A 27,302-nucleotide genomic window follows, 5' to 3' on the forward strand; every position below is an offset into this window, starting at 1 on the left:
ACTTTACTTTTCATATGATCATTCTTTTGAGTATTTACTTACACTTCAGATTTTGAAAAATAAGTTGGTGTAAATATTTGCATCTGACTTCATTCAAGTGCCACCTGATGGGAAAATGGTCCAAATTAGGCACTGTCCAATCAAAAAGCTGCCTCAAAAAAAATTTCAGGAGAAAAGGAAACTTTAAATATGCTTGAAAAACTCTTCAAAAGCTCTTCAGGAAATGAAAATCCCCTCAAAAACTCCCCGAAGAAGGAGAGTTTCCTAAAGTACTTAAAGAAGTTGTCCAGTTACCAAAACTGTTTTTTTTTTTTTTTTGATAAATCTTGCTATTATGTGCCTCTAAACACATCTATCAAGTTATTTTACCAATATTATCTTTTATCATGGTCTAGCATAACATCTTCATTTCTGGCTCCAGCTCTGATGGAGTTAATCTCTCTCTTAACTTCCTGTGTTCAGTTACTACAATTTCCATAATCCTTTGCAGTAACTAGCAATCTATCTCCCAACCCATTCTGACTGTTCCCTCCCCTCAGATCTCCACCACAACAGTTCCCTCCCCTCCTTCCTGTGTGCACTGCCTAATCATGGTAATAGAGCTTTTATCCTTTGGTCTTTCTGTGCTGCATGTCACTATCTGTCTCCACTATGGGACTTGTAGTGCAGGTGACCGGATGATACATGTCACTAACTGCCCCTCTCTGTGATTTCTGCTGCATAGTACCAACTGTATACACTCTCACCTGCACTACAAGTCCCATAGTGGAGACAGTGACATGCTCTGCTCTGACACATAGTGTGCTGCATGTCACTGTCTCCACTGTGGGACTTGTTGTGCAGGTGAGAGTGTATACAGTTGGTAGTATGCAGCAGAAATCACAGAGTGGAGACAGTGACATGTATCATCCGGTCACCTGCACAACAAGTCCCATAGTGGAGACAATTAGTGACATGCAGCAAACTATGTGTCAGAGCAGAGCATGTCACTGTCTCCACTCTGGAACTTGTAGTGCAGGTGACAGAGTGGAGCAGATTGGTCCCATGCAGCTGTGCTGCTGGTGGGAGTATATGATCACACTGCCGACACCGCCCGTTCTCCTGACAGCTGAGCAGAGCGGGCGGGTGGACAGTGTGATCAGATACTTGCGTGACAGGGGGGATTTCAGTGGAGGAAACCCCCCCTGTACTCCAGACTGGAGCCCGTACCTGCCACAGCTGAATGCTGGTAAGCGTCTGCTTTCACCGCTCCACAGTAAAGTTCTCCGGCTCCTCCCCTCGATGCTGTGCTGTGACGTGCAGTAGTCACCGCCCACAGCCCTGTCAGTCACTGTGAGTGGCGCCGGCCTCCTGTGACGTACCCGTCTTGTTTGAGAGCCCGGAAATGCCGGGACGTCAGAGGATGCCGGCGGCCACAGCTCCAGGCGGTCATGTGACTGGCACTGAGCGTGCAGGATAGCGCCGCTCAGTGCCAGAAATGGAAATAGAGGCTATTGAAGAAGATGCAGACAATGGTAAGTGAAAATCATTGGGGGAAAAAAAAAAATGGGTGGACCACCCCTTTAACAATAGAGATGGGCGAACTTTAAGATATTAGGGTTCAGCAGGTCTAGACGGATTTTTTTTTTTTATTTAAAATCCAGTTTGGGACTGGACTTTAACATCTGCTTGGACGCCAAACCCCATATACGTCTATGGGGACCCAAGCATGATTGTAGAAAGGACTCCTGCTTTATTCCCTGTTTTCTTTCTTTTTCCTTTATTTAATTTTTAATTATCTGGGTGGCTGAATCAGTTACATGGAGTTCCCTGAGAACTACATGGTCGGGGTCCGCGCACGGAAACTAGGTATCCACTGGTTCGCCCATCACTAGTTACCACTCAAAAATGCGTTGGTTTTGACTACTTAAAAAAAAAAAAAACGCCATGTACCCATATCTTTACACTATCGGGAAAGGCTTTTCCCTTGTGTGAGTTCTCTGATGTTTAACAAGTTTTGACCTTTCCATAAAACTCTTCCCACATTGCGAACATGAGAATGGCCTCTCCCCTGTGTGAATTCTTTCATGTTTAGTGAGATTTGACATTTGTGTAAAACATTTCCCACATTCTGAACATGAGAACGGCTTCTCCCCTGTGTGAGTTCTCCGATGTTTAACAAGACCTGCCCTGAGGGCAAAACATTTCCCACATACTGAACATGAGAATGGCTTTTCACCTGTGTGAGTTCTTTGATGTTTAACAAGACCTGATCTGTTTGCAAGACATTTCCCACATTCAAAACATGTAAATGGTTTCTCCCCTGTGTGACTTCGTCGATGTTCCATAAGAAATGATTTCTTGACAAAACATTTCCCACATTCCGAACATGAATGCGGCTTTTCCCCTGTATGAGTTTTTTGATGTTCCTTAAGATTTGATTTTGTTCCAAAACATTTCCCACATTCTGAACATGCAAATGGCTTCTCTCCTGTGTGAGATCTTTGATGTTCCTCAAGAATTGATTTCATGATAAAACATTTGCCACATTCCAAACATAAAAATGGCTTCTCCCCTGTGTGAATTTTTAGATGTGTCAAAAGATTGGATTTATGGCTAAAATATTTTCCACATTCTGAACATAAAAATGGCTTCTCCCCTGTGTGAGTTCGCTCATGTACAACAAGAGTTGATTTAAAGCGGAAACATCTGCCACATTCCGAACAGGAAAATGGCATCTCCCCTGTGTGACATGTCTGATGTCTTTCAAGCCATGATTTATAGCGGAAACAGCTGCCACATTCTGAACATGGAAATGGTCTTGCATCTTTGTTCATTTTTTCTTGCACAGAATGATCAGAGTTCTTGTTAAATTGTTCTCCAGATAGAAATGATTTATCCTGCCTATATCCAGTTGTTTGTTTGCTGATCAGTGAATCGTTATATGACGGTACCTTGTGATCAGCAGTGCCAGTGGATAGATCTGTGCTGTAAAGTACTATATACATATTAGGAGTTATGGAATTAATTTGTGTGGTAGCATTTACAGCTTCATCATGTAGAGAACAGAGATGATGTCCATGAGATCCTCTCATCAGATCTTCACCTGGAAAAAGAAACCTTGGTTGGTGATCCATTATAAAATGCAAAAATACATCTCCCCAAAGTGCTAACTCACCCTACATCTCCACCCTCAGCTATAGCTACACCCCTACAATTGCTCTCTATTCTGCCAAAAAACTAAGACCAATATATTCCATAAGCTTATTTTTTTTTAAAGGTTTTACTTATTGTATTATAAATGTAACAGTAAAAAAAAAAAACAAAAAAACATAGAACAATCTAAAAAAAAACAGCATGGTAATAAGAATCCATGCTTCCCAATAAATAAATGGACATATGGCATAAATATACATCCAGGAAACATCTGGGTCACCCTCCAGTGAAGGATGAGGCTATAATGAATGCAGCATATTTGCAGGATTTTTTTTTTTTTGCTGTGTTGTTTTTCTGCATAAAATAAGTTACATTTTGTAGTACCAGTGTTAAGGAGAAATATCTATAAATAGTCCTGATCAAATTGTTAATTAACCTTGAGCCGTAGGGGATTGTGGGAAATGACCGATGAATTGTATTGTTTCACTTTACATAAGCCTGTTCAGATCATACACATGACACAGATCTAAAGATGACCTCATGGACCAACCCACTCATGACCTCATGGACCAACCCACTCATGACCTCATGGACCAACCCCCTCATGGACCAACCCCCTCATGACCTCATGGACCAACCCCCTCATGACCTCATGGACCAACCCCCTCATGACCTCATGGACCAACCCCCTCATGACCTCATGGACCAACCCCCTCATGACCTCATGGACTAACACACTCATGACCTCATGGACCAACCCACTCATGACCTCATGGACCAACCCCCTCATGACCTCATGGACCAACCCCCTCATGGACCAACCCCTTCATGACCTCATGGACCAACCCCCTCATGACCTCATGGACCAACCCCCTCATGACCTCATGGACCAACCCCCTCATGACCTCATGGACTAACACACTCATGACCTCATGGACCAACCCCCTCATGACCTCATGGACCAACCCCCTCATGGACCAACCCCTTCATGACCTCATGGACCAACCCCCTCATGACCTCATGGACCAACCCCCTCATGACCTCATGGACCAACCCCCTCATGACCTCATGGACTAACACACTCATGACCTCATGGACCAACCCACTCATGACCTCATGGACCAACCCACTCATGACCTCATGGACCAACCCCCTCATGACCTCATGGACTAACACACTCATGACCTCATGGACCAACCCACTCATGACCTCATGGACCAACCCCCTCATGGACCAACCCCCTCATGACCTCATGGACCAACCCCCTCATGACCTCATGGACCAACCCCCTCATGACCTCATGGACCAACCCCCTCATGACCTCATGGACCAACCCCCTCATGACCTCATGGACCAACCCACTCATGACCTCATGGACCAACCCACTCATGACCTCATGGACCAACCCACTCATGACCTCATGGACCAACCCCCTCATGACCTCATGGACCAACCCCCTCATGACCTCATGGACCAACCCCCTCATGGACCAACCCCCTCATGACCTCATGGACCAACCCCCTCATGACCTCATGGACCAACCCCCTCATGACCTCATGGACCAACACACTCATGACCTCATGGACTAACACACTCATGACCTCATGGACCAACCCACTCATGACCTCATGGACCAACCCACTCATGACCTCATGGACCAACCCACTCATGACCTCATGGACCAACCCACTCATGACCTCATGGACCAACCCACTCATGACCTCATGGACCAACCCACTCATGACCTCATGGACCAACCCACTCATGACCTCATGGACCAACCCACTCATGACCTCATGGACCAACCCACTCATGACCTCATGGACCAACCCCCTCATGACCTCATGGACCAACCCACTCATGACCTCATGGACCAACCCACTCATGACCTCATGGACCAACCCACTCATGACCTCATGGACCAACCCACTCATGACCACATGGACCAACCCACTCATGACCTCATGGACCAACCCCCTCATGACCTCATGGACCAACCCCCTCATGACCTCATGGACCAACCCCCTCATGACCTCATGGACCAACCCACTCATGACCTCATGGACCAACCCACTCATGACCTCATGGACCAACCCACTCATGACCTCATGGACCAACCCACTCATGACCTCATGGACCAACCCCCTGATGACCTTATGGACCAACCCCCTCATGACCTCATGGACCAACCCCCTCATGACCTCATGGACCAACCCCCTCATGACCTCATGGACCAACCCCCTCATGACCTCATGGACCAACCCACTGGTAGTGGAAACATTTGAGCATGCCCACTCTAGAGCTAACCACGCCCTTTTTCCTTGTTTATATAAGGAGGAGCTCTGTTAAAATAAAGGCAGTTGAAGCCATGGCATTTTCTGATCAAGGAGAGATTCACATCTGACTCTTTGTCTGGTGTCAATTCTTTCACGTATGCACTTGATTCATATTCATTAGGCCAGGAGCAGGCAACTTAGGGAAACAGCTAGTGTTCACCCCAACACCAGAAAAAGCTACGACATTTCAGTAATCTCAAGCTCTGTATAAGAATTTATACTGTATAAGAAAATAGTTTGAGTTCACCACCAAAAACAATAGTAAGTCCTCCACTTCTCCCCAATGACCATGCTCAAGCTCCGGAATATCCCCCTCCACTTAACCAGGGCACTATCAAAAGGATTTAAAAGTAGATGTAGATAATAAATTATATATATAGGGTTTAGCCAGATCGGTCAACCTCAACAATGACTGTAGCTGAGGGCAACCTAAGTGTATTTGATAGGAGCCAAACTGTTTGGTAATAATGTGCCTGAGTTGAAAATACTGAAAAGAGGCAGAGATAGTCAGGTCACAATGAGATTTCCGAGAATCATAGGTGGGTGATTCAACAAACAGTTGGTCCAAGTAATGAAAACCAACCATTGCAAAGAATGCATCCGAGCGGTGATCTAGCCGTTGGGGCAGATAGATGTTGTTCCACATGGGAATTAGTGGAGATATATCAGTAATGTCAGAGTAAAGCATGGTTCTGGCCAGCACCCATGCCGGAGCCACCAAAATTACATAAACGTTTGTAAGAGCAAAAGGAGCCATGGCTGTGTTAAGGCCACGTCTCACTAAGCAACATCACTAGCAACATCGCTGCTGAGGCACGACTTGCTAGCGATGTCACGGTGTGTGACATCCAGCAACGACCTGGCCCCTGCTGTGAGGTCGCTGGTTGTTGCTGAATGTCTTGGGCCATTTTTTAGTTGTTGCTCTCCCGCTGTGAAGCACACATCGCTGTTTGTGACAGAGCAACAACTGAATGTGCAGTGAGCAGGAGCCGGCTTCTGCGGGCGCTGGTAACCAATGTAAATATCGGGTAACCAAGAAGCCCTTTCCTTTGTTACCCGATATTTACCTTCGTTACCAGCGTCCGCCGCTCTCACGCTGTCAGTGCCGGCTCCTGCTCCCTGCACACATAGCCAGACTACACATCGGGTAATTAACCCGATGTGTACTCTGGCTAGGAGTGCAGGGAGCCAGCGCTAAGCGGTGTGCGCTGGTAACCAAGGTAAATATCAGGCTGGTTACCCGATATTTACTTTAGTTACCAAGCACAGCATCGCTTCCATGCGTCGCTGCTGGCTGGGGGCTGGTCACTGGTTGCTGGTGAGATCTGCCTGTGTGACAGCTCACCAGCAACCCGTGTAGCGACGCTCCAGCGATCCCTGCCAGGTCAGGTTGCTGGTGGGAATCGCTGGAGCGTCGCTTAGTGTGACGGTACCTTTACTCACATCGAAGTCTAGCCACCAGTTTGCATATACCACTTATGCTATCAGATACACATATGAGGAGCGGCTAGAACTTCGGACTCCTTCAGAGCCTGCAAGGTCATTAGCTTGAACCTAGGGGATCTGCCATAGAAGTAGAATACGTGCAAAATCCTAGTTAGCCCAAAGAGAAACTCCAAGGAGAGGAAAATAGAATGAGCCTGAAATAAAAGGAATTTGGGAAGATGTATAATTTTAAAGTGAATCTGTCAGAAAGACCAACCCTTCTAAAGCCATTTCTATGGGCACGCAAGACAGAAAGATGCACAAAAAGATACCATGCTATCTCCGATACAATGTATTATTCCCAAGAAATCCAGTTTTTCTTAATATGTAAATGAACCATGAAGATCTATGGGAGGGACATATTGATGGTTTATTGCATCTGGCACAGCACTTTTATCAGATTCATCTCTCTGTATTGTACTTTTCAGCATTATGGGTTAATTATGCATAAACAAAAACTGATGAGCAATATGTTCATACACTGTGTGCAGAATTATTAGGCAAATGAGTATTTTGGTCACATGATACTTTTTATACACGTCGTCCTACTCAAAGCTGTATAGGCTGAGAGCCAACTACCAATGAAGTAAATCAGGTGATGTGCATCTCTGTAATGAGGAGGGGTGCGGTGTAATGACATCAACACCCTATATAAGGGGTGCTTAATTATTAGGCAACTTCCTTTCCTTTGGCAAAATGGGTTAGAAGAGAGATTTGACGGGCTCTGAAAAGTCCAAAATTGTGAGATGTCTTGCAGAGGGATGCAGCAGTCTTGAAGTTGCCAAACTTTTGAAGTGTGATCACCGAACAATCCAGCGTTTCATGGCAAATAGCCAACAGGGTCGCAAGAAGCGTGTTGGGCAAAAAAGGCGCAAAATAACTGCCCATGAATTGAGGAAAATCAAGCGTGAAGTTGCCAAGATGCAATTTGCCACCAGTTTGGCAATATTTCAGAGCTGCAACGTTACTGGAGTATCAAAAGCACAAGGTGTGCCATACTCAGGGACATGGCCAAGGTAAGGAAGGCTGAAAAACCACCACCTCTGAACAAGAAACATGAGATAAAACCTCAAGACTGGGCTAAGAAATATCTTAAGACTGTTTTTTCAAAGGTTTTAAGGACTGATGAAATGAGAGTGACTCTTGATGGGCAGATGGATGGGCCAGAGGCTGGATCAGTAAAGGGCAGAGAGCTCCACTCCGACTCAGACGCCAGCAAGGTGGAGGTGGGGTGCTGGTATGGGCTGGGATCATCAAAGATGAACTTGTGGGACCTTTTCGGGTTGAGGATGGAGTGAAGCTCAACTCCCAGACCTACTACCAGTTTCTGGAAGACAACTTCTTCAAGCAGTGGTACAGGAAGAAGTCGGTATCATTCAAAAAAAACATGATTTTCATGCAGGACAATGCTCCATCACATGCATCCAACTACTCCACAGCGTGGCTGGCCAGTAAAGGTCTAAAAGATGAAAAAATAATGACATGGCCCCCTTGTTCCCCTGATCTGAACCCCATAGAGAACCTGTGGTCCCTCATAAAATGTGAGATCTACAGGGAGGGAAAACAGTCCACCTCTGGGAGCAGTGTCTGGGAGGCTGTGGTGGCTGCTGCACGCAATGTTGATCGTAAACAGATCAAGCAATGACAGAATCTATGGATGGTCGGCTGCTGAGTGTCATCATAAAGAAAGGGGGCTATATTGGGCACTCATTTTTTGAGTTTTGTTTTTGCATGTCAGAAATGTTTATTTCTAGATGTTGTGCAGTTATATTGGTTTACCTGGTGACAATAAACAAGTGAGATGGGAATAGATTTGGTTTTTATTACCGTAAATTGCCTAATAATTCTGCACAGTAATAGTCACCTGCACAAACAGATATCCTCCTAAGATAGCCAAATCTAAAAAAACCCACTCCAACTGCCAAAAATATTAAGCTTTGATATTTATGAGTCTTTTGGGTTGATTGAGAACATAGATGTTGATCAATAATAAAAAAAAATCCTGTAAAATACAACTTGCCTAATAATTCTGCACATGGTGTATGGAGGGAAGGTTTTATATTTTCAATATTTAAGTTATGGCCCTTCTATTAGACACAAGATTACTGGGTTTTTATATAATGGGTTAAATAAGGGGGATTTAAACAACAGGAGAAGTTATGTCCTGGGAAGAAGCTGAGATGGCGAAACACTAAGTTAGTTTGATGGATGTGGCTTAATTCAATGGAAGACCGAAAATTACTTCTCTAAAACACAATTTTTATTACCAAAGTTAAAATAATCTAGTCAAGCCATATATCATAATATCATAAATAACTATATCGGTCAGTGAACACACAGCAAAAGTCGTGCAGAGGTGAATGCACTTTGATAGGGTTATCCATCTAGTGTGAGGGATAGCCCGGTGTAGGTTTGTTTATTGATTTTTCAAGATATTATTAGAGTATTAATTAATAGGGCTAGGCTACAATTCCCTGGTCTCGCTCCTTCCTATCCGCGGAGGTTAATACCCCATAGTTAGTCCAAATGACCAACAGATTTATTGTGGGCCCGTAAGTAAATAAGTCCCAATAAGGGTAAACTTATCTTGCTGGAGAATGAACTCCCATAAGACCCCGACGCATTTCCCCCACTTTATGTGGGGTTCATCAGGGCATGTTACCACAACGTGAAAGTTCACTAACTTCAGGCCACCTGATAGTTTCTAGTGTCCTGTCAAAAGATCTGCGCAGATGTCGCGGGCAGTGGGGGGTGACTGACCACGTCAGGGAAGCCTGCCCAAGGCACTCGGATCCAGGATAGTGGCTGGGGCTCGAGTGGCAGCCGCATCCGGGGCTCGTGCAGCAGCCCGTCGCCCACAACAAAGAAAAGGGGTTATTTATAGGGGAAGAGTTTGTCAGTGACGCCACCTGTGGGTTGCGGTGAAGGTTGGCGACACTGCCGCTGCCTTGGTATGGGATGCCCGGGGCTGATGGAGCGGGGCAGCAAGGTGGAATCCCCTCCACGGGTAGGGGAGATGTAGTCCCGGGGCGCAGAGGATGGTGCGGGATTGCAGGGAGCAGGTAACTCACAGTTGGTAGTCGTGGTGCTGGATGAGCTGGTGCTGATTTGGACGGTCAGTAAAACACACAGTCCATATTGTAAACCAAGTTCGGATGCCGGGAGCCTCTGGAGGGGTGTGCTGGGTCCCGCACGCGGGTTGACAGGGCAGGGGCCCTTCCTCCTGTACTTGTAGTTTCTTGTGTGTTAACTTAACCCGCATAAAACGGGAAAAATCAGTTCCCCTGTGTTTTGTATCCAGTGGGAGCCGCTGCCCACAAAATCTGACTCTTGGGATCACTGTGGGTGTTCGGACACCCTATCCCCCGCGTTGGGCTTCCATTTTGCTCTCTGGGCTTCTTGTGGGACAAAGTCTGGAACCTTGTCCCCTGCTGGCTAATCGGTAAGGCGCTTGAAGCGGTCCTTGCCCTGGGGTCCAGGTACCCCGACTGTGCACGGCCTCCGGACCAGATTCCCTCTGTCGGCACTGGCGGGCTACAACCCTGCCTCGACCCACTTTAGGTCTCCCGCAACCGGATCTCCGTCGCCTGTGGCCCTATTCTGCCATTTGCCACCTAGTTGTAAAGCCTGATTGGAGCCACAGACTCAGACTGGCTGTAAGGGGAGTCTAGATAAAAGCCACTCACAAAGCAGGACCCCTAGAACTCTGCAACCCTTTAACCCCTATACAGGGATTTGGAATTACACAGAACCCCAGAGATCACTACCTGTGGTAGGCTGTAGTCCGTGGTCGTCAGGCAGGGTCAAAAACCAGGAGATGCTAAACAGGAACAGAATCGGCAGGCAAGGGCGTAGTGTGGAGACAAAGCAGGGGTCAAATCTGGAACTGGCAGCAAGGTACAAAAAAACGACAGGCAGGAGGGTAGTCAAACAACAAGCAAAGGTCAGCGCACAGGAATCACAATACAAACAGCACATGAGCCAGGAGAACAGAACTATCTCTGGCAGTGGTCATGTGACAGGAGGGGGAATAAGAAGGGTGTGGTGTCTTCCCATTGGCTGCAGGTGAATGTTGGCAACTTCAGCTGGAAGACACACGCCACCTACAGTCAGCCAGTGGTACTGCAGGTTCCAGGGAAACCCAGCCTAGTGGATGAGTGGAGCCTGTGCTCTGCAGAGCCATGGGCACCGACTCCTCTCCCATCATCAGCACTATCCATGGTGGGAACATGGCGTCGTCTGGCGTTCGGAGCAGAAGTCGCAGGAGCGGACTACGGTGGGGACATGACACTAGCCAGCTCAGGTAGTCCGGTAGTCCAGGGGCTCCAACCCCCGACCACCACTCTGCTCCTCTCACAGCCTCTCTCCAGACTCAACTGCTCTGTGTTTGACTAAGACTGACTTGTTCCCTCCCCTGACATCTCAGGAGCCCTAGGTGGGCATTCCCATCCGCCTGGTCCCGCCCACTGGTGTGCTCCTATTGCCACGGGGGGGTGAGTAGGCTTTTGTGGCTGGTGTTACCTAAGTGTGGTGTGTTGGTGGAATTCCAAGGAGAAGGTGATTCCTGCACCCAGGAGGGGGTGCAGTCATCTGTGACCACCTGGTTTTGCCAGGGCGTCACACAGATATTGAAAAGATGATAAGAATGTCCTCTTGTAAAATGCAAAGATTGGACTTCAGCAACCCACCCTGTCAGTACGGGGCTGAAAAAGATCTGTGGATCCTTTTCAGCCCCGTACAGACAGGGTGGGTTGCTGAAGTCCTCTCTGCACAGTACAAGGGGTCATTCTTATCATCTTTTCAATATCTGCACAGATCTTTTGACAGGAGACTAGAAACTATAAGGTGGCCTGAATTTAGTGAATTTTCACGTTGTGGTAACATCCCCTGATGAACCCCAGATAAAGTGGGGGAAACGCGTCGGGGTCTTCTGGGAGTTTATTCTCCAGAAAGATAAGTTTACCCTTATTGGGACTTATTTACTTACGGTCCCACAATAAATCTGTTGGTCATTTGGACTAACTAGGATTATCAGATAACTATTCTAGACCTTTTTTGGATATCCCCAAATGGGAGTCTGTGTATAGGTTGTCCCAATTGGGAACCGTATATATGACCAACAACAATACGCTTATTAATAACCCTAATACTGACCATGCACAATGTGTGATTGAACAACTCTGACTTCAGCACAACCTGCACCTTTGGGCTATGGGTCTTCATTTGGCACACTGCTAAGTATAGGGTTGATAGGGATAGCCGACGCTGAGCGGGGGCATCCAAAACATTATGGTGTATTAACCTCCGCGGCTAGGAAGGAGAGAGACCAGGGAATTGTAGCCTAGCCCTATTCATTATTACTCTAATAATATCTTGAAAAATCAATAAACAAACCTACACCGGGCTATCCCTCACACTAGAGAGATAACCCTATCAAAGTGCATTCACCTCTGCACGACTTGTTGCTGTGTGTTCACTGACCGATATAGCCATTTATGATATCATGATATATGGCTTGACTAGAGTATTTTAACTTTGGTAATAAAAAATGTGTTTTAGAAAAGTAATTTTTGGTCTTCCATTGAATAAAGCCACAGCCATCAAACTAACTTAGTGTTTCGCCATCTCAGCTTCTTCCCAGGACATAACTTTGGTAATAAAAATTGTAATTTAGAGAAGTAATTTTCGGTCTTTTAGTAGATTTTTCTCTCTTTGGTTAATTATTTATGGTTTTTGGCTTAATTCAATGCAATTCTTGTAGAATACTTCTTTTTCAGACGTAATGCTGCAGTGCCTCACTATTGAAGTACCGGTCCTCATTTATTTATAGGTAGAAGAGCTTATTCCAGGAACACTGGGATTACCAATGTGGTGTGCAAAGTCTATACTGTTTTCTCTGTAAAGTGAAGTGCGGTCAGCCCCATTGCTTTGAACTGTAGTTACACTGCTGCAGGGAGGACAGTAAAGGGGCTGCAACCACTTTATTGTCAGGACACGTGAGGGTCTCAGAGTTTAGACTCCCACCTATCATGAAGTGACGGTGTATCTAAGCACCTACAGTCTGGATTCTAAAGGGTACTTTACACGCTGCGATATTGACACCGATATCGCTAGCGATTGTACCCGCCCCCGTCGGTTGTGCGTCACGGGCAAATCGCTGCCCGTGGCGCAAACATTGCTTACACCCGTCACACGGACTTACCTTCCCTGCAACGTTGCTCTGGCCGGCGATCCGCCTCCTTTCTAAGGGGGGGCGGCGTCACAGCGACATCACACGGCTACCGTCCAACAGCAGAGGAGGGGCGAGATGAGCTGCCGGAACATGCCGCCCACCTCCTTCCTTCCCCATTGCCGGTGGAGGCAGGTAAGGAGATGTTCTTCGTTCCTGCGGTGTCACACGTAGCGATTAGTGCTGCCGCAGGAACGACGAACAACATCGTATCTGCAGCAGCCACGATATTTTGAAAAGGAGCGACGTGTCAACGAGCAACGTTTTTTCACGTTTTTGCACTCGTTGATCATCGCTCCTTGATGTCACATACTGCGATGTCGCTAACGACGTGACCCCAACGATATATCGTGAGCGATGTCACAGCGTGTAAAGCACCCTTAACTTTCCTGCCTTTCCCATCAAATTCTCAGTATGAGGAGACGGCATGTTGCCCTTGTAGGTATGACGTGATCCCCATGGCGGCCACATTGACAAATTAGACTTATGGTATCATGTAACCTTCACTCCAATCATGTTTGTGTCCATGTTATATCACCCTGCACCAGTGTCCGGCAGAATGAGGGAAAATATTGCACTAAATTAATAGTAGTAACAACTATGAGGAAAGACATTTTTCCTGAATTTCCTATCAGCAATTCCATTAATAATATAAACATATAATAAAGACATTTACGGTATAAAGTTTTATGCGTCGCCCTTACCCGTCACTGATGTGGGGTTTTCGAGTCCACACTTTGTTCCACTAGAACTTTCCTACAATATTCCCAAATTATAAAGATGAGAAAAAAAAAAGAAACAAAGTTTAAGTAATTTACACATAGTTGCTATTATTCCTCTGCATAACATCATCTCAGTCCACAGCAGTGTGAAGGGGGCGCTGTGCTCATTAACACCAGTCCTTACATTACCACCACTGCCACTGCTTTTACAGTAGAGAAGCCTTTTATCATCACTGATGGATATTGAACCTTCTTTCCTGGAGTCAGAGCTCGCGTTCTACTACTTTGTGGTGAACTTACAGCTAAAGTTTCTATAATTTTATTATGTAGTCACTATTGACTGCAACTGAAGTCACATAAATCCTCCAGTACACGGCGGGCGGAGGGGATTAGTGGAAGCTTCATTACATCAATCTATAGAGGATCTGAAGAAATCTAACCTCATCCACCTGATGATCCCGGGAGACATCTTCCTCCTTTATTGGCTGATCCTGGGAATATAGAGGACGGGGACTTCTCTCCGGGGGATTTCTCTGACTGGATCCATCTGTAGGAAATAACGGCAGTGATGAATACATTGTCTGTATGTGATGAGCAGATGATGGGGAATCTAGACGACTCTCAGACCTGTCCTCTCCTCTACAGCCCAGGACGCTCTCCTCTTACCCGGGGATGTGATGGACGGGGGATCCTCCATCATGACCTCCTTGTACAGATCCTTGTGTCCTTCTAGATACTCCCACTCCTCCATGGAGAAATAGACGGTGACGTCCTGACACCTTATAGGGACCTGACACACACAATGAGCCGTCATTAGCGGACCCCTCCCCCGGCAGCGGTATTGTATAATGTCCCAGCATTCCCGGCAGCGCTCACCTCTCCGCTCAGCAGCTCAGTGATCCTGTGGGTCAGTTCTAGGATCTTCTGCTCATGTATCAGTGAATGAGGTGGAGGCTCGGTGATGGCACTCGGGGTCCTGCTCCGCCCTCCTGACACACGGGGGGTCACACACTCCCCAGACGACGTCTTCACTACTGTGTGATCCTGTGTATGGGGAGACGCCGGTCACTACACAGAGGCTGAGAATCCTCCACCTTCCCCGTCATTTCCCTGCTTTATTCCTAGAGATCAGAGGGATGTGATGTGAAGCTCTCACCTCTCCAGTGATCCAGTAGATTATCTCCAGGGTGAGGTCTAATATCCGAGCCGCCATGTGCTCTCTGTCCTGCTCCATCCTCGGGGGGCCGCTGATGGGAAGGATCAGCGTCTAGTAAAGGGAAAGAGTCCTCCTGATCATAAGGGACCTGATCAGATGTAGCTTCCTAGGACCTGTGATGATGTCACAGTCATGTGATCTGTTAGAGGATCTAGGACGCCAGTATACGGTCACATGACAGGAAGTGATGCACTGTGTACTCCTCCCTGTCATGTCACTGATCACATGACTTTAAAATCATTACAGTTGCTAGGATACATGTGCAGTCTCCTCCCACATAGAGTTGTGTCCTCCCTCCTCCTCCGATGTGCTATCACCTCGGTGTCCAGAATGGAGAGCTGTGTATACAGTGTACAATGCAGAGCGATGTGACGGAGGCTGGAGGAGTGCGGACCCCTATACACTGTGTCCTGGGGCTGTTCTCAGAGTAAGGGTCTGTGTATACCAGTAACTGCCCTGCCTGACCTCCATAGCAGGAAAAATCTGCGAGCAAATTGTCAAAGAACATTTATTTAGGTTCCTGGATGTGACGGCATTAGGCTGATTTCACACCTCCGGTTTCTGCAATGCGGCACACTCCGGCACTTTGCAGGAAAATCGCAACCGTTTTTTTTTGCTGCCGGTTGCGTTTTTTCTGCATAGACTTTAATTAGTGCCGCATTGTGCCGCAAGGCCTTGCGTTCCATACGGTTTTTGACGCATGCGGCAGATTTAGCCGATGCGGCGGCCGGATGGAACGTTGCCTGGCACGTTTTTTCGTGCGGCAAAAAAAAACCGCATCCCGCCGCATTCGGCCGATGCGGCGCATTTTTCAATGCATGCCTATGGCGGCCAGATGCGGCGCGATGCGGCAATAACCGCATCCGGACGCCACATGCGGTTTTTGCCACTGCACATGCTCAGTAGCATGCCGCAAGCGGCAAAAACCGGACGGGCCACAAGGGAAAAACTTATGCAAAGGATGCGGTGTTTTCACCGCATCCGTTGCATAGCTTGCACAGCCGGATTGAGCCGCAGAGCTCAAGCCGGATGTGTGAAAGCAGCCTTAATTACCAGAGCCGCACGGCTTTATGACCAATACGTCGTCAGACCAACCGGATTTCCTTCTACAACAAAGTCACTGAATGGTTGGACCAGGGAGATGCTGTGGATATAGTATATAGAGCAGGGGGATGCTGTGGATATAGTATATAGAGCAGGGAATGCTGTGGATATAGTATATAGAGCAGGGAATGCTGTGGATATAGTATATAGAGCAGGGAATGCTGTGGATATAGTATATAGAGCAGGGAATGCTGTGGATATAGTATATAGAGCAGGGGAATGCTGTGGATATAGTATATAGAGCAGGGGAATGCTGTGGATATAGTATATAGAGCAGGGAATGCTGTGGATATAGTATATAGCGCAGGGGAATGCTGTGGATATAGTATATAGAGCAGGGGAATGCTGTGGATATAGTATATAGAGCAGGGGAATGCTGTGGATATAGTATATAGAGCAGGGGAATGCTGTGGATATAGTATATAGAGCAGGGAATGCTGTGGATATAGTATATAGAGCAGGGGATGCTGTGGATATAGTATATAGAGCAGGGGAATGCTGTGGATATAGTATATAGAGCAGGGGAATGCTGTGGATATAGTATATAGAGCAGGGGGATGCTGTGGATATAGTATATAGAGCAGGGGGATGCTGTGGATATAGTATATAGAGCAGGGGAATGCTGTGCATATAGTATATAGAGCAGGGGAATGCTGTGGATATAGTATATAGAGCAGGGAATGCTGTGGATATAGTATATAGAGCAGGGGAATGCTGTGGATATAGTATATAGAGCAGGGGATGCTGTGGATATAGTATATAGAGCAGGGGGATGCTGTGGATATAGTATATAGAGCAGGGAATGCTGTGGATATAGTATATAGAGCAGGGGGATGCTGTGGATATAGTATATAGAGCAGGGGATGCTGTGGATATAGTATATAGAGCAGGGGAATGCTGTGGATATAGTATATAGAGCAGGGGGTTGCTGTGGATATAGTATATAGAGCAGGGGAATGCTGTGGATATAGTATATAGAGCAGGGGGATGCTGTGGATATAGTATATAGAGCAGGGGGATGCTGTGGATATAGTATATAGAGCAGGGGAATGCTGTGGATATAGTATATAGAGCAGGGGGATGCTGTGGATATAGTATATAGAGCAGGGGATGCTGTGGATATAGTATATAGAGCAGGGAATGCTGTGGATATAGTATATAGAGCAGGGGAATGCTGTGCATATAGTATATAGAGCAGGGGAATGCTGTGGATATAGTATATAGAGCAGGGGAATGCTGTGGATATAGTATATAGAGCAGGGGAATGCTGTGGATATAGTATATAGAGCAGGGAATGCTGTGGATATAGTATATAGAGCAGGGGAATGCTGTGGATATAGTATATAGAGCAGGGGAATGCTGTGGATATAGTATATAGAGCAGGGGATGCTGTGGATATAGTATATAGAGCAGGGGGATGCTGTGGATATAGTATATAGAGCAGGGGAATGCTGTGGATATAGTATATAGAGCAGGGGATGCTGTGGATATAGTATATAGAGCAGGGGGATGCTGTGGATATAGTATATAGAGCAGGGGGATGCTGTGGATATAGTATATAGAGCAGGGGAATGCTGTGGATATAGTATATAGAGCAGGGGGTTGCTGTGGATATAGTATATAGAGCAGGGGAATGCTGTGGATATAGTATATAGAGCAGGGGGATGCTGTGGATATAGTATATAGAGCAGGGGGATGCTGTGGATATAGTATATAGAGCAGGGGAATGCTGTGGATATAGTATATAGAGCAGGGGAATGCTGTGGATATAGTATATAGAGCAGGGGATGCTGTGGATATAGTATATAGAGCAGGGGGATGCTGTGGATATAGTATATAGAGCAGGGGGATGCTGTGGATATAGTATATAGAGCAGGGGAATGCTGTGGATATAGTATATAGAGCAGGGGGTTGCTGTGGATATAGTATATAGAGCAGGGGAATGCTGTGGATATAGTATATAGAGCAGGGGAATGCTGTGGATATAGTATATAGAGCAGGGGAATGCTGTGGATATAGTATATAGAGCAGGGGGATGCTGTGGATATAGTATATAGAGCAGGGGAATGCTGTGGATATAGTATATAGAGCAGGGGGATGCTGTGGATATAGTATATAGAGCAGGGGGATGCTGTGGATATAGTATATAGAGCAGGGGGATGCTGTGGATATAGTATATAGAGCAGGGGGTTGCTGTGGATATAGTATATAGAGCAGGGGGATGCTGTGGATATAGTATATAGAGCAGGGAGATGCTGTGGATATAGTATATAGAGCAGGGGAATGCTGTGGATATAGTATATAGAGCAGGGAATGCTGTGGATATAGTATATAGAGCAGGGGAATGCTGTGGATATAGTATATAGAGCAGGGGAATGCTGTGGATATAGTATATAGAGCAGGGGAATGCTGTGGATATAGTATATAGAGCAGGGGAATGCTGTGGATATAGTATATAGAGCAGGGAATGCTGTGGATATAGTATATAGAGCAGGGGGATGCTGTGGATATAGTATATAGAGCAGGGGAATGCTGTGGATATAGTATATAGAGCAGGGGAATGCTGTGGATATAGTATATAGAGCAGGGAATGCTGTGGATATAGTATATAGAGCAGGGGGATGCTGTGGATATAGTATATAGAGCAGGGGGATGCTGTGGATATAGTATATATAGAGCAGGGGGATGCTGTGGATATAGTATATAGAGCAGGGAATGCTGTGGATATAGTATATAGAGCAGGGAATGCTGTGGATATAGTATATAGAGCAGAGGAATGCTGTGGATATAGTATATAGAGCAGGGGAATGCTGTGGATATAGTATACAGAGCAGGGGAATGCTGTGGATATAGTATATAGAGCAGGGGAATGCTGTGGATATAGTATATAGAGCAGGGGAATGCTGTGGATATAGTATATAGAGCAGGGGAATGCTGTTGATATAGTATATAGAGCAGGGGATGCTGTGGATATAGTATATAGAGCAGGGAATGCTGTGGATATAGTATATAGAGCAGGGGGATGCTGTTGATATAGTATATAGAGCAGGGAATGCTGTGGATATAGTATATAGAGCAGGGGAATGCTGTTGATATAGTATATAGAGCAGGGGATGCTGTGGATATAGTATATAGAGCAGGGGAATGCTGTGGATATAGTATATAGAGCAGGGGAATGCTGTGGATATAGTATATAGAGCAGGGGAATGCTGTGGATATAGTATATAGAGCAGGGAATGCTGTGGATATAGTATATAGAGCAGGGGAATGCTGTGGATATAGTATATAGAGCAGGGGAATGCTGTGGATATAGTATATAGAGCAGGGGAATGCTGTGGATATAGTATATAGAGCAGGGGGATGCTGTGGATATAGTATATAGAGCAGGGGAATGCTGTGGATATAGTATATAGAGCAGGGGAATGCTGTGGATATAGTATATAGAGCAGGGAATGCTGTGGATATAGTATATAGAGCAGGGGAATGCTGTGGATATAGTATATAGAGCAGGGGAATGCTGTGGATATAGTATATAGAGCAGGGGAATGCTGTGGATATAGTATATAGAGCAGGGGAATGCTGTGGATATAGTATATAGAGCAGGGGAATGCTGTGGATATAGTATATAGAGCAGGGAATGCTGTGGATATAGTATATAGAGCAGGGGAATGCTGTGGATATAGTATATAGAGCAGGGGAATGCTGTGGATATAGTATATAGAGCAGGGGAATGCTGTGGATATAGTATATAGAGCAGGGGAATGCTGTGGATATAGTATATAGAGCAGGGGAATGCTGTGGATATAGTATATAGAGCAGGGGAATGCTGTGGATATAGTATATAGAGCAGGGGGATGCTGTGGATATAGTATATAGAGCAGGGGGATGCTGTGGATATAGTATATAGAGCAGGGGGATGCTGTGGATATAGTATATAGAGCAGGGGAATGCTGTGGATATAGTATATAGAGCAGGGAATGCTGTGGATATAGTATATAGAGCAGGGGATGCTGTGGATATAGTATATAGAGCAGGGGAATTCTGTGGATATAGTATATAGAGCAGGGGAATGCTGTGGATATAGTATATAGAGCAGGGGAATGCTGTGGATATAGTATATAGAGCAGGGGAATGCTGTGGATATAGTATATAGAGCAGGGGAATGCTGTGGATATAGTATATAGAGCAGGGGAATTCTGTGGATATAGTATATAGAGCAGGGGAATGCTGTGGATATAGTATATAGAGCAGGGGAATTCTGTGGATATAGTATATAGAGCAGGGGAATGCTGTGGATATAGTATATAGAGCAGGGGATGCTGTGGATATAGTATATAGAGCAGGGAATGCTGTGGATATAGTATATAGAGCAGGGGAATGCTGTGGATATAGTATATAGAGCAGGGGAATGCTGTGGATATAGTATATAGAGCAGGGGAATGCTGTGGATATAGTATATAGAGCAGGGGAATGCTGTGGATATAGTATATAGAGCAGGGGAATGCTGTGGATATAGTATATAGAGCAGGGGAATGCTGTGGATATAGTATATAGAGCAGAGGAATGCTGTGGATATAGTATATAGAGCAGGGGAATGCTGTGGATATAGTATATAGAGCAGGGGAATGCTGTGGATATAGTATATAGAGCAGGGGAATGCTGTGGATATAGTATATAGAGCAGGGGAATGCTGTGGATATAGTATATAGAGCAGGGAGATGCTGTGGATATAGTATATAGAGCAGGGGAATGCTGTGGATATAGTATATAGAGCAGGGGATGCTGTGGATATAGTATATAGAGCAGGGGGATGCTGTGGATATAGTATATAGAGCAGGGGAATGCTGTGGATATAGTATATAGAGCAGGGGATGCTATGGATATAGTATATAGAGCAGGGGATGCTGTGGATATAGTATATAGAGCAGGGGATGCTGTGGATATAGTATATAGAGCAGGGAATGCTGTGGATATAGTATATAGAGCAGGGGAATGCTGTGGATATAGTATATAGAGCAGGGGAATGCTGTGGATATAGTATATAGAGCAGGGAATGCTGTGGATATAGTATATAGAGCAGGGGATGCTGTGGATATAGTATATAGAGCAGGGGAATGCTGTGGATATAGTATATAGAGCAGGGAATGCTGTGGATATAGTATATAGAGCAGGGGATGCTGTGGATATAGTATATAGAGCAGGGGATGCTGTGGATATAGTATATAGAGCAGGGGATGCTGTGGATATAGTATATAGAGCAGGGGAATGCTGTGGATATAGTATATAGAGCAGGGGAATGCTGTGGATATAGTATATAGAGCAGGGGAATGCTGTGGATATAGTATATAGAGCAGGGGAATGCTGTGGATATAGTATATAGAGCAGGGGGATGCTGTGGATATAGTATATAGAGCAGGGGAATGCTGTGGATATAGTATATAGAGCAGGGGAATGCTGTGGATATAGTATATAGAGCAGGGGAATGCTGTGGATATAGTATATAGAGCAGGGAATGCTGTGGATATAGTATATAGAGCAGGGAATGCTATGGATATAGTATATAGAGCAGGGGAATGCTGTGGATATAGTATACAGAGCAGGGGAATGCTGTGGATATAGTATATAGAGCAGGGGGATGCTGTGGATATAGTATATAGAGCAGGGGAATGCTGTGGATATAGTATATAGAGCAGGGGAATGCTGTGGATATAGTATATAGAGCAGGGGAATGCTGTGGATATAGTATATAGAGCAGGGAATGCTGTGGATATAGTATATAGAGCAGGGGAATGCTGTGGATATAGTATATAGAGCAGGGGAATGCTGTGGATATAGTATATAGAGCAGGGGAATGCTGTGGATATAGTATATAGAGCAGGGGATGCTGTGGATATAGTATATAGAGCAGGGGAATGCTGTGGATATAGTATATAGAGCAGGGAATGCTGTGGATATAGTATATAGAGCAGGGGATGCTGTGGATATAGTATATAGAGCAGGGGATGCTGTGGATATAGTATATAGAGCAGGGGAATGCTGTGGATATAGTATATAGAGCAGGGGAATGCTGTGGATATAGTATATAGAGCAGGGGAATGCTGTGGATATAGTATATAGAGCAGGGAATGCTGTGGATATAGTATATAGAGCAGGGGAATGCTGTGGATATAGTATATAGAGCAGGGGAATGCTGTGGATATAGTATATAGAGCAGGGGAATGCTGTGGATATAGTATATAGAGCAGGGGAATGCTGTGGATATAGTATATAGAGCAGGGGAATGCTGTGGATATAGTATATAGAGCAGGGGAATGCTGTGGATATAGTATATAGAGCAGGGGAATGCTGTGGATATAGTATATAGAGCAGGGGAATGCTGTGGATATAGTATATAGAGCAGGGAATGCTGTGGATATAGTATATAGAGCAGGGAATGCTGTGGATATAGTATATAGAGCAGGGGAATGCTGTGGATATAGTATATAGAGCAGGGGAATGCTGTGGATATAGTATATAGAGCAGGGGAATGCTGTGGATATAGTATATAGAGCAGGGGAATGCTGTGGATATAGTATATAGAGCAGGGGAATGCTGTGGATATAGTATATAGAGCAGGGGAATGCTGTGGATATAGTATATAGAGCAGGGGAATGCTGTGGATATAGTATATAGAGCAGGGGAATGCTGTGGATATAGTATATAGAGCAGGGAATGCTGTGGATATAGTATATAGAGCAGGGGAATGCTGTGGATATAGTATATAGAGCAGGGGAATGCTGTGGATATAGTATATAGAGCAGGGGAATGCTGTGGATATAGTATATAGAGCAGGGGATGCTGTGGATATAGTATATAGAGCAGGGGAATGCTGTGGATATAGTATATAGAGCAGGGGGATGCTGTGGATATAGTATATAGAGCAGGGAATGCTGTGGATATAGTATATAGAGCAGGGGAATGCTGTGGATATAGTATATAGAGCAGGGGAATGCTGTGGATATAGTATATAGAGCAGGGGATGCTGTGGATATAGTATATAGAGCAGGGGAATGCTGTGGATATAGTATATAGAGCAGGGGAATGCTGTGGATATAGTATATAGAGCAGGGAGAATGCTGTGGATATAGTATATAGAGCAGGGGAATGCTGTGGATATAGTATATAGAGCAGGGAGATGCTGTGGATATAGTATATAGAGCAGGGAGAATGCTGTGGATATAGTATATAGAGCAGGGAGATGCTGTGGATATAGTATATAGAGCAGGGGAATGCTGTGGATATAGTATATAGAGCAGGGGAATGCTGTGGATATAGTATATAGAGCAGGGAGATGCTGTGGATATAGTATATAGAGCAGGAGAATGCTGTGGATATAGTATATAGAGCAGGGAGATGCTGTGGATATAGTATATAGAGCAGGGGAATGCTGTGGATATAGTATATAGAGCAGGGGAATGCTGTGGATATAGTATATAGAGCAGGGGAATGCTGTGGATATAGTATATAGAGCAGGGAATGCTGTGGATATAGTATATAGAGCAGGGGAATGCTGTGGATATAGTATATAGAGCATGGGGTTGCTGTGGATATAGTATATAGAGCAGGGGGTTGCTGTGGATATAGTATATAGAGCAGGGGGATGCTGTGGATATAGTATATAGAGCAGGGGAATGCTGTGGATATAGTATATAGAGCAGGGGATGCTGTGGATATAGTATATAGAGCAGGGGAATGCTGTGGATATAGTATATAGAGCAGGGGAATGCTGTGGATATAGTATATAGAGCAGGGGGGTGCTGTGGATATAGTATATAGAGCAGGGGAATGCTGTGGATATAGTATATAGAGCAGGGGGATGCTGTGGATATAGTATATAGAGCAGGGGAATGCTGTGGATATAGTATATAGAGCAGGGGAATGCTGTGCATATAGTATATAGAGCAGGGGAATGCTGTGGATATAGTATATAGAGCAGGGAATGCTGTGGATATAGTATATAGAGCAGGGGATGCTGTGGATATAGTATATAGAGCAGGGGGATGCTGTGGATATAGTATATAGAGCAGGGGAATGCTGTGGATATAGTATATAGAGCAGGGGAATGCTGTGGATATAGTATATAGAGCAGGGGATGCTGTGGATATAGTATATAGAGCAGGGGGAATGCTGTGGATATAGTATATAGAGCAGGGGAATGCTGTGGATATAGTATATAGAGCAGGGAGAATGCTGTGGATATAGTATATAGAGCAGGGAATGCTGTGGATATAGTATATAGAGCAGGGAGATGCTGTGGATATAGTATATAGAGCAGGGGAATGCTGTGGATATAGTATATAGAGCAGGGGAATGCTGTGGATATAGTATATAGAGCAGGGGGATGCTGTGGATATAGTATATAGAGCAGGGGATGCTGTGGATATAGTATATAGAGCAGGGGGATGCTGTGGATATAGTATATAGAGCAGGGGGATGCTGTGGATATAGTATATAGAGCAGGAGAATGCTGTGGATATAGTATATAGAGCAGGGAGATGCTGTGGATATAGTATATAGAGCAGGGAATGCTGTGGATATAGTATATAGAGCAGGGGAATGCTGTGGATATAGTATATAGAGCAGGGAGATGCTGTGGATATAGTATATAGAGCAGGAGAATGCTGTGGATATAGTATATAGAGCAGGGAGATGCTGTGGATATAGTATATAGAGCAGGGAATGCTGTGGATATAGTATATAGAGCAGGGGAATGCTGTGGATATAGTATATAGAGCAGGGGAATGCTGTGGATATAGTATATAGAGCAGGGAATGCTGTGGATATAGTATATAGAGCAGGGGAATGCTGTGGATATAGTATATAGAGCAGGGGATGCTGTGGATATAGTATATAGAGCAGGGAATGCTGTGGATATAGTATATAGAGCAGGGGAATGCTGTGGATATAGTATATAGAGCAGGGAATGCTGTGGATATAGTATATAGAGCATGGGGTTGCTGTGGATTATAGTATATAGAGCAGGGGGTTGCTGTGGATATAGTATATAGAGCAGGGGGATGCTGTGGATATAGTATATAGAGCAGGGGGATGCTGTGGATATAGTATATAGAGCAGGGGATGCTGTGGACTATAGTATATAGAGCAGGGGAATGCTGTGGATATAGTATATAGAGCAGGGGAATGCTGTGGATATAGTATATAGAGCAGGGGGGTGCTGTGGATATAGTATATAGAGCAGGGAATGCTGTGGATATAGTATATAGAGCAGGGGGATGCTGTGGATATAGTATATAGAGCAGGGAATGCTGTGGATATAGTATATAGAGCAGGGGAATGCTGTGCATATAGTATATAGAGCAGGGGAATGCTGTGGATATAGTATATAGAGCAGGGAATGCTGTGGATATAGTATATAGAGCAGGGGATGCTGTGGATATAGTATATAGAGCAGGGGGATGCTGTGGATATAGTATATAGAGCAGGGGAATGCTGTGGATATAGTATATAGAGCAGGGAATGCTGTGGATATAGTATATAGAGCAGGGGAATGCTGTGGATATAGTATATAGAGCAGGGGATGCTGTGGATATAGTATATAGAGCAGGGGGATGCTGTGGATATAGTATATAGAGCAGGGGGATGCTGTTGATATAGTATATAGAGCAGGGGAATGCTGTGGATATAGTATATAGAGCAGGGGAATGCTGTGGATATAGTATATAGAGCAGGGGGATGCTGTGGATATAGTATATAGAGCAGGGGGATGCTGTGGATATAGTATATAGAGCAGGGGAATGCTGTGGATATAGTATATAGAGCAGGGAATGCTGTGGATATAGTATATAGAGCAGGGAATGCTGTGGATATAGTATATAGAGCAGGGGAATGCTGTGGATATAGTATATAGAGCAGGGAATGCTGTGGATATAGTATATAGAGCAGGGAATGCTGTGGATATAGTATATAGAGCAGGGGAATGCTGTGGATATAGTATATAGAGCAGGGAATGCTGTGGATATAGTATATAGAGCAGGGGATGCTGTGGATATAGTATATAGAGCAGGGGGATGCTGTGGATATAGTATATAGAGCAGAGGAATGCTGTGGATATAGTATATAGAGCAGGGGATGCTGTGGATATAGTATATAGAGCAGGGGATGCTGTGGATATAGTATATAGAGCAGGGGATGCTGTGGATATAGTATATAGAGCAGGGGGATGCTGTGGATATAGTATATAGAGCAGGGGATGCTGTGGATATAGTATATAGAGCAGGGGATGCTGTGGATATAGTATATAGAGCAGGGGGATGCTGTGGATATAGTATATAGAGCAGGGGGATGCTGTGGATATAGTATATAGAGCAGGGGAATGCTGTGGATATAGTATATAGAGCAGGGGGATGCTGTGGATATAGTATATAGAGCAGGGGAATGCTGTGGATATAGTATATAGAGCAGGGGATGCTGTGGATATAGTATATAGAGCAGGGGGATGCTGTGGATATAGTATATAGAGCAGGGGAATGCTGTGGATATAGTATATAGAGCAGGGGAATGCTGTGGATATAGTATATAGAGCAGGGGATGCTGTGGATATAGTATATAGAGCAGGGAATGCTGTGGATATAGTATATAGAGCAGGGGAATGCTGTGGATATAGTATATAGAGCAGGGGAATGCTGTGGATATAGTATATAGAGCAGGGGGATGCTGTGGATATAGTATATAGAGCAGGGGAATGCTGTGGATATAGTATATAGAGCAGGGGATGCTGTGGATATAGTATATAGAGCAGGGAATGCTGTGGATATAGTATATAGAGCAGGGGAATGCTGTGGATATAGTATATAGAGCAGGGGAATGCTGTGGATATAGTATATAGAGCAGGGGAATGCTGTGGATATAGTATATAGAGCAGGGGAATGCTGTGGATATAGTATATAGAGCAGGGGAATGCTGTGGATATAGTATATAGAGCAGGGAATGCTGTGGATATAGTATATAGAGCAGGGGAATGCTGTGGATATAGTATATAGAGCAGGGGATGCTGTGGATATAGTATATAGAGCAGG

At 45.0% G+C, this 27,302-nt stretch overlaps 1 protein-coding gene across 1 annotated transcript in view; it reads right to left on the reverse strand.

Annotated features, from left to right (window-relative positions):
• Positions 1-27,302, reverse strand: part of LOC142297141 (uncharacterized) — an 88,573-nt gene that overhangs the window by 15,095 nt on the left and 46,176 nt on the right. Inside the window, exons 10-15 of the mRNA XM_075341417.1 lie at positions 15,064-15,174; positions 14,784-14,951; positions 14,574-14,697; positions 14,348-14,454; positions 13,890-13,941; positions 1,947-3,085 (exon numbers count right to left, since the gene is read on the reverse strand). Coding sequence (XP_075197532.1) covers positions 1,947-3,085; positions 13,890-13,941; positions 14,348-14,454; positions 14,574-14,697; positions 14,784-14,951; positions 15,064-15,174 — 1,701 coding nt within the window. The remainder of the gene's footprint in view (positions 1-1,946; positions 3,086-13,889; positions 13,942-14,347; positions 14,455-14,573; positions 14,698-14,783; positions 14,952-15,063; positions 15,175-27,302) is intronic.

The sequence above is a fragment of the Anomaloglossus baeobatrachus genome, chromosome 3, assembly GCF_048569485.1.
Source record: "Anomaloglossus baeobatrachus isolate aAnoBae1 chromosome 3, aAnoBae1.hap1, whole genome shotgun sequence".
Classification (NCBI taxonomy): Eukaryota; Metazoa; Chordata; class Amphibia; order Anura; family Aromobatidae; genus Anomaloglossus; species Anomaloglossus baeobatrachus.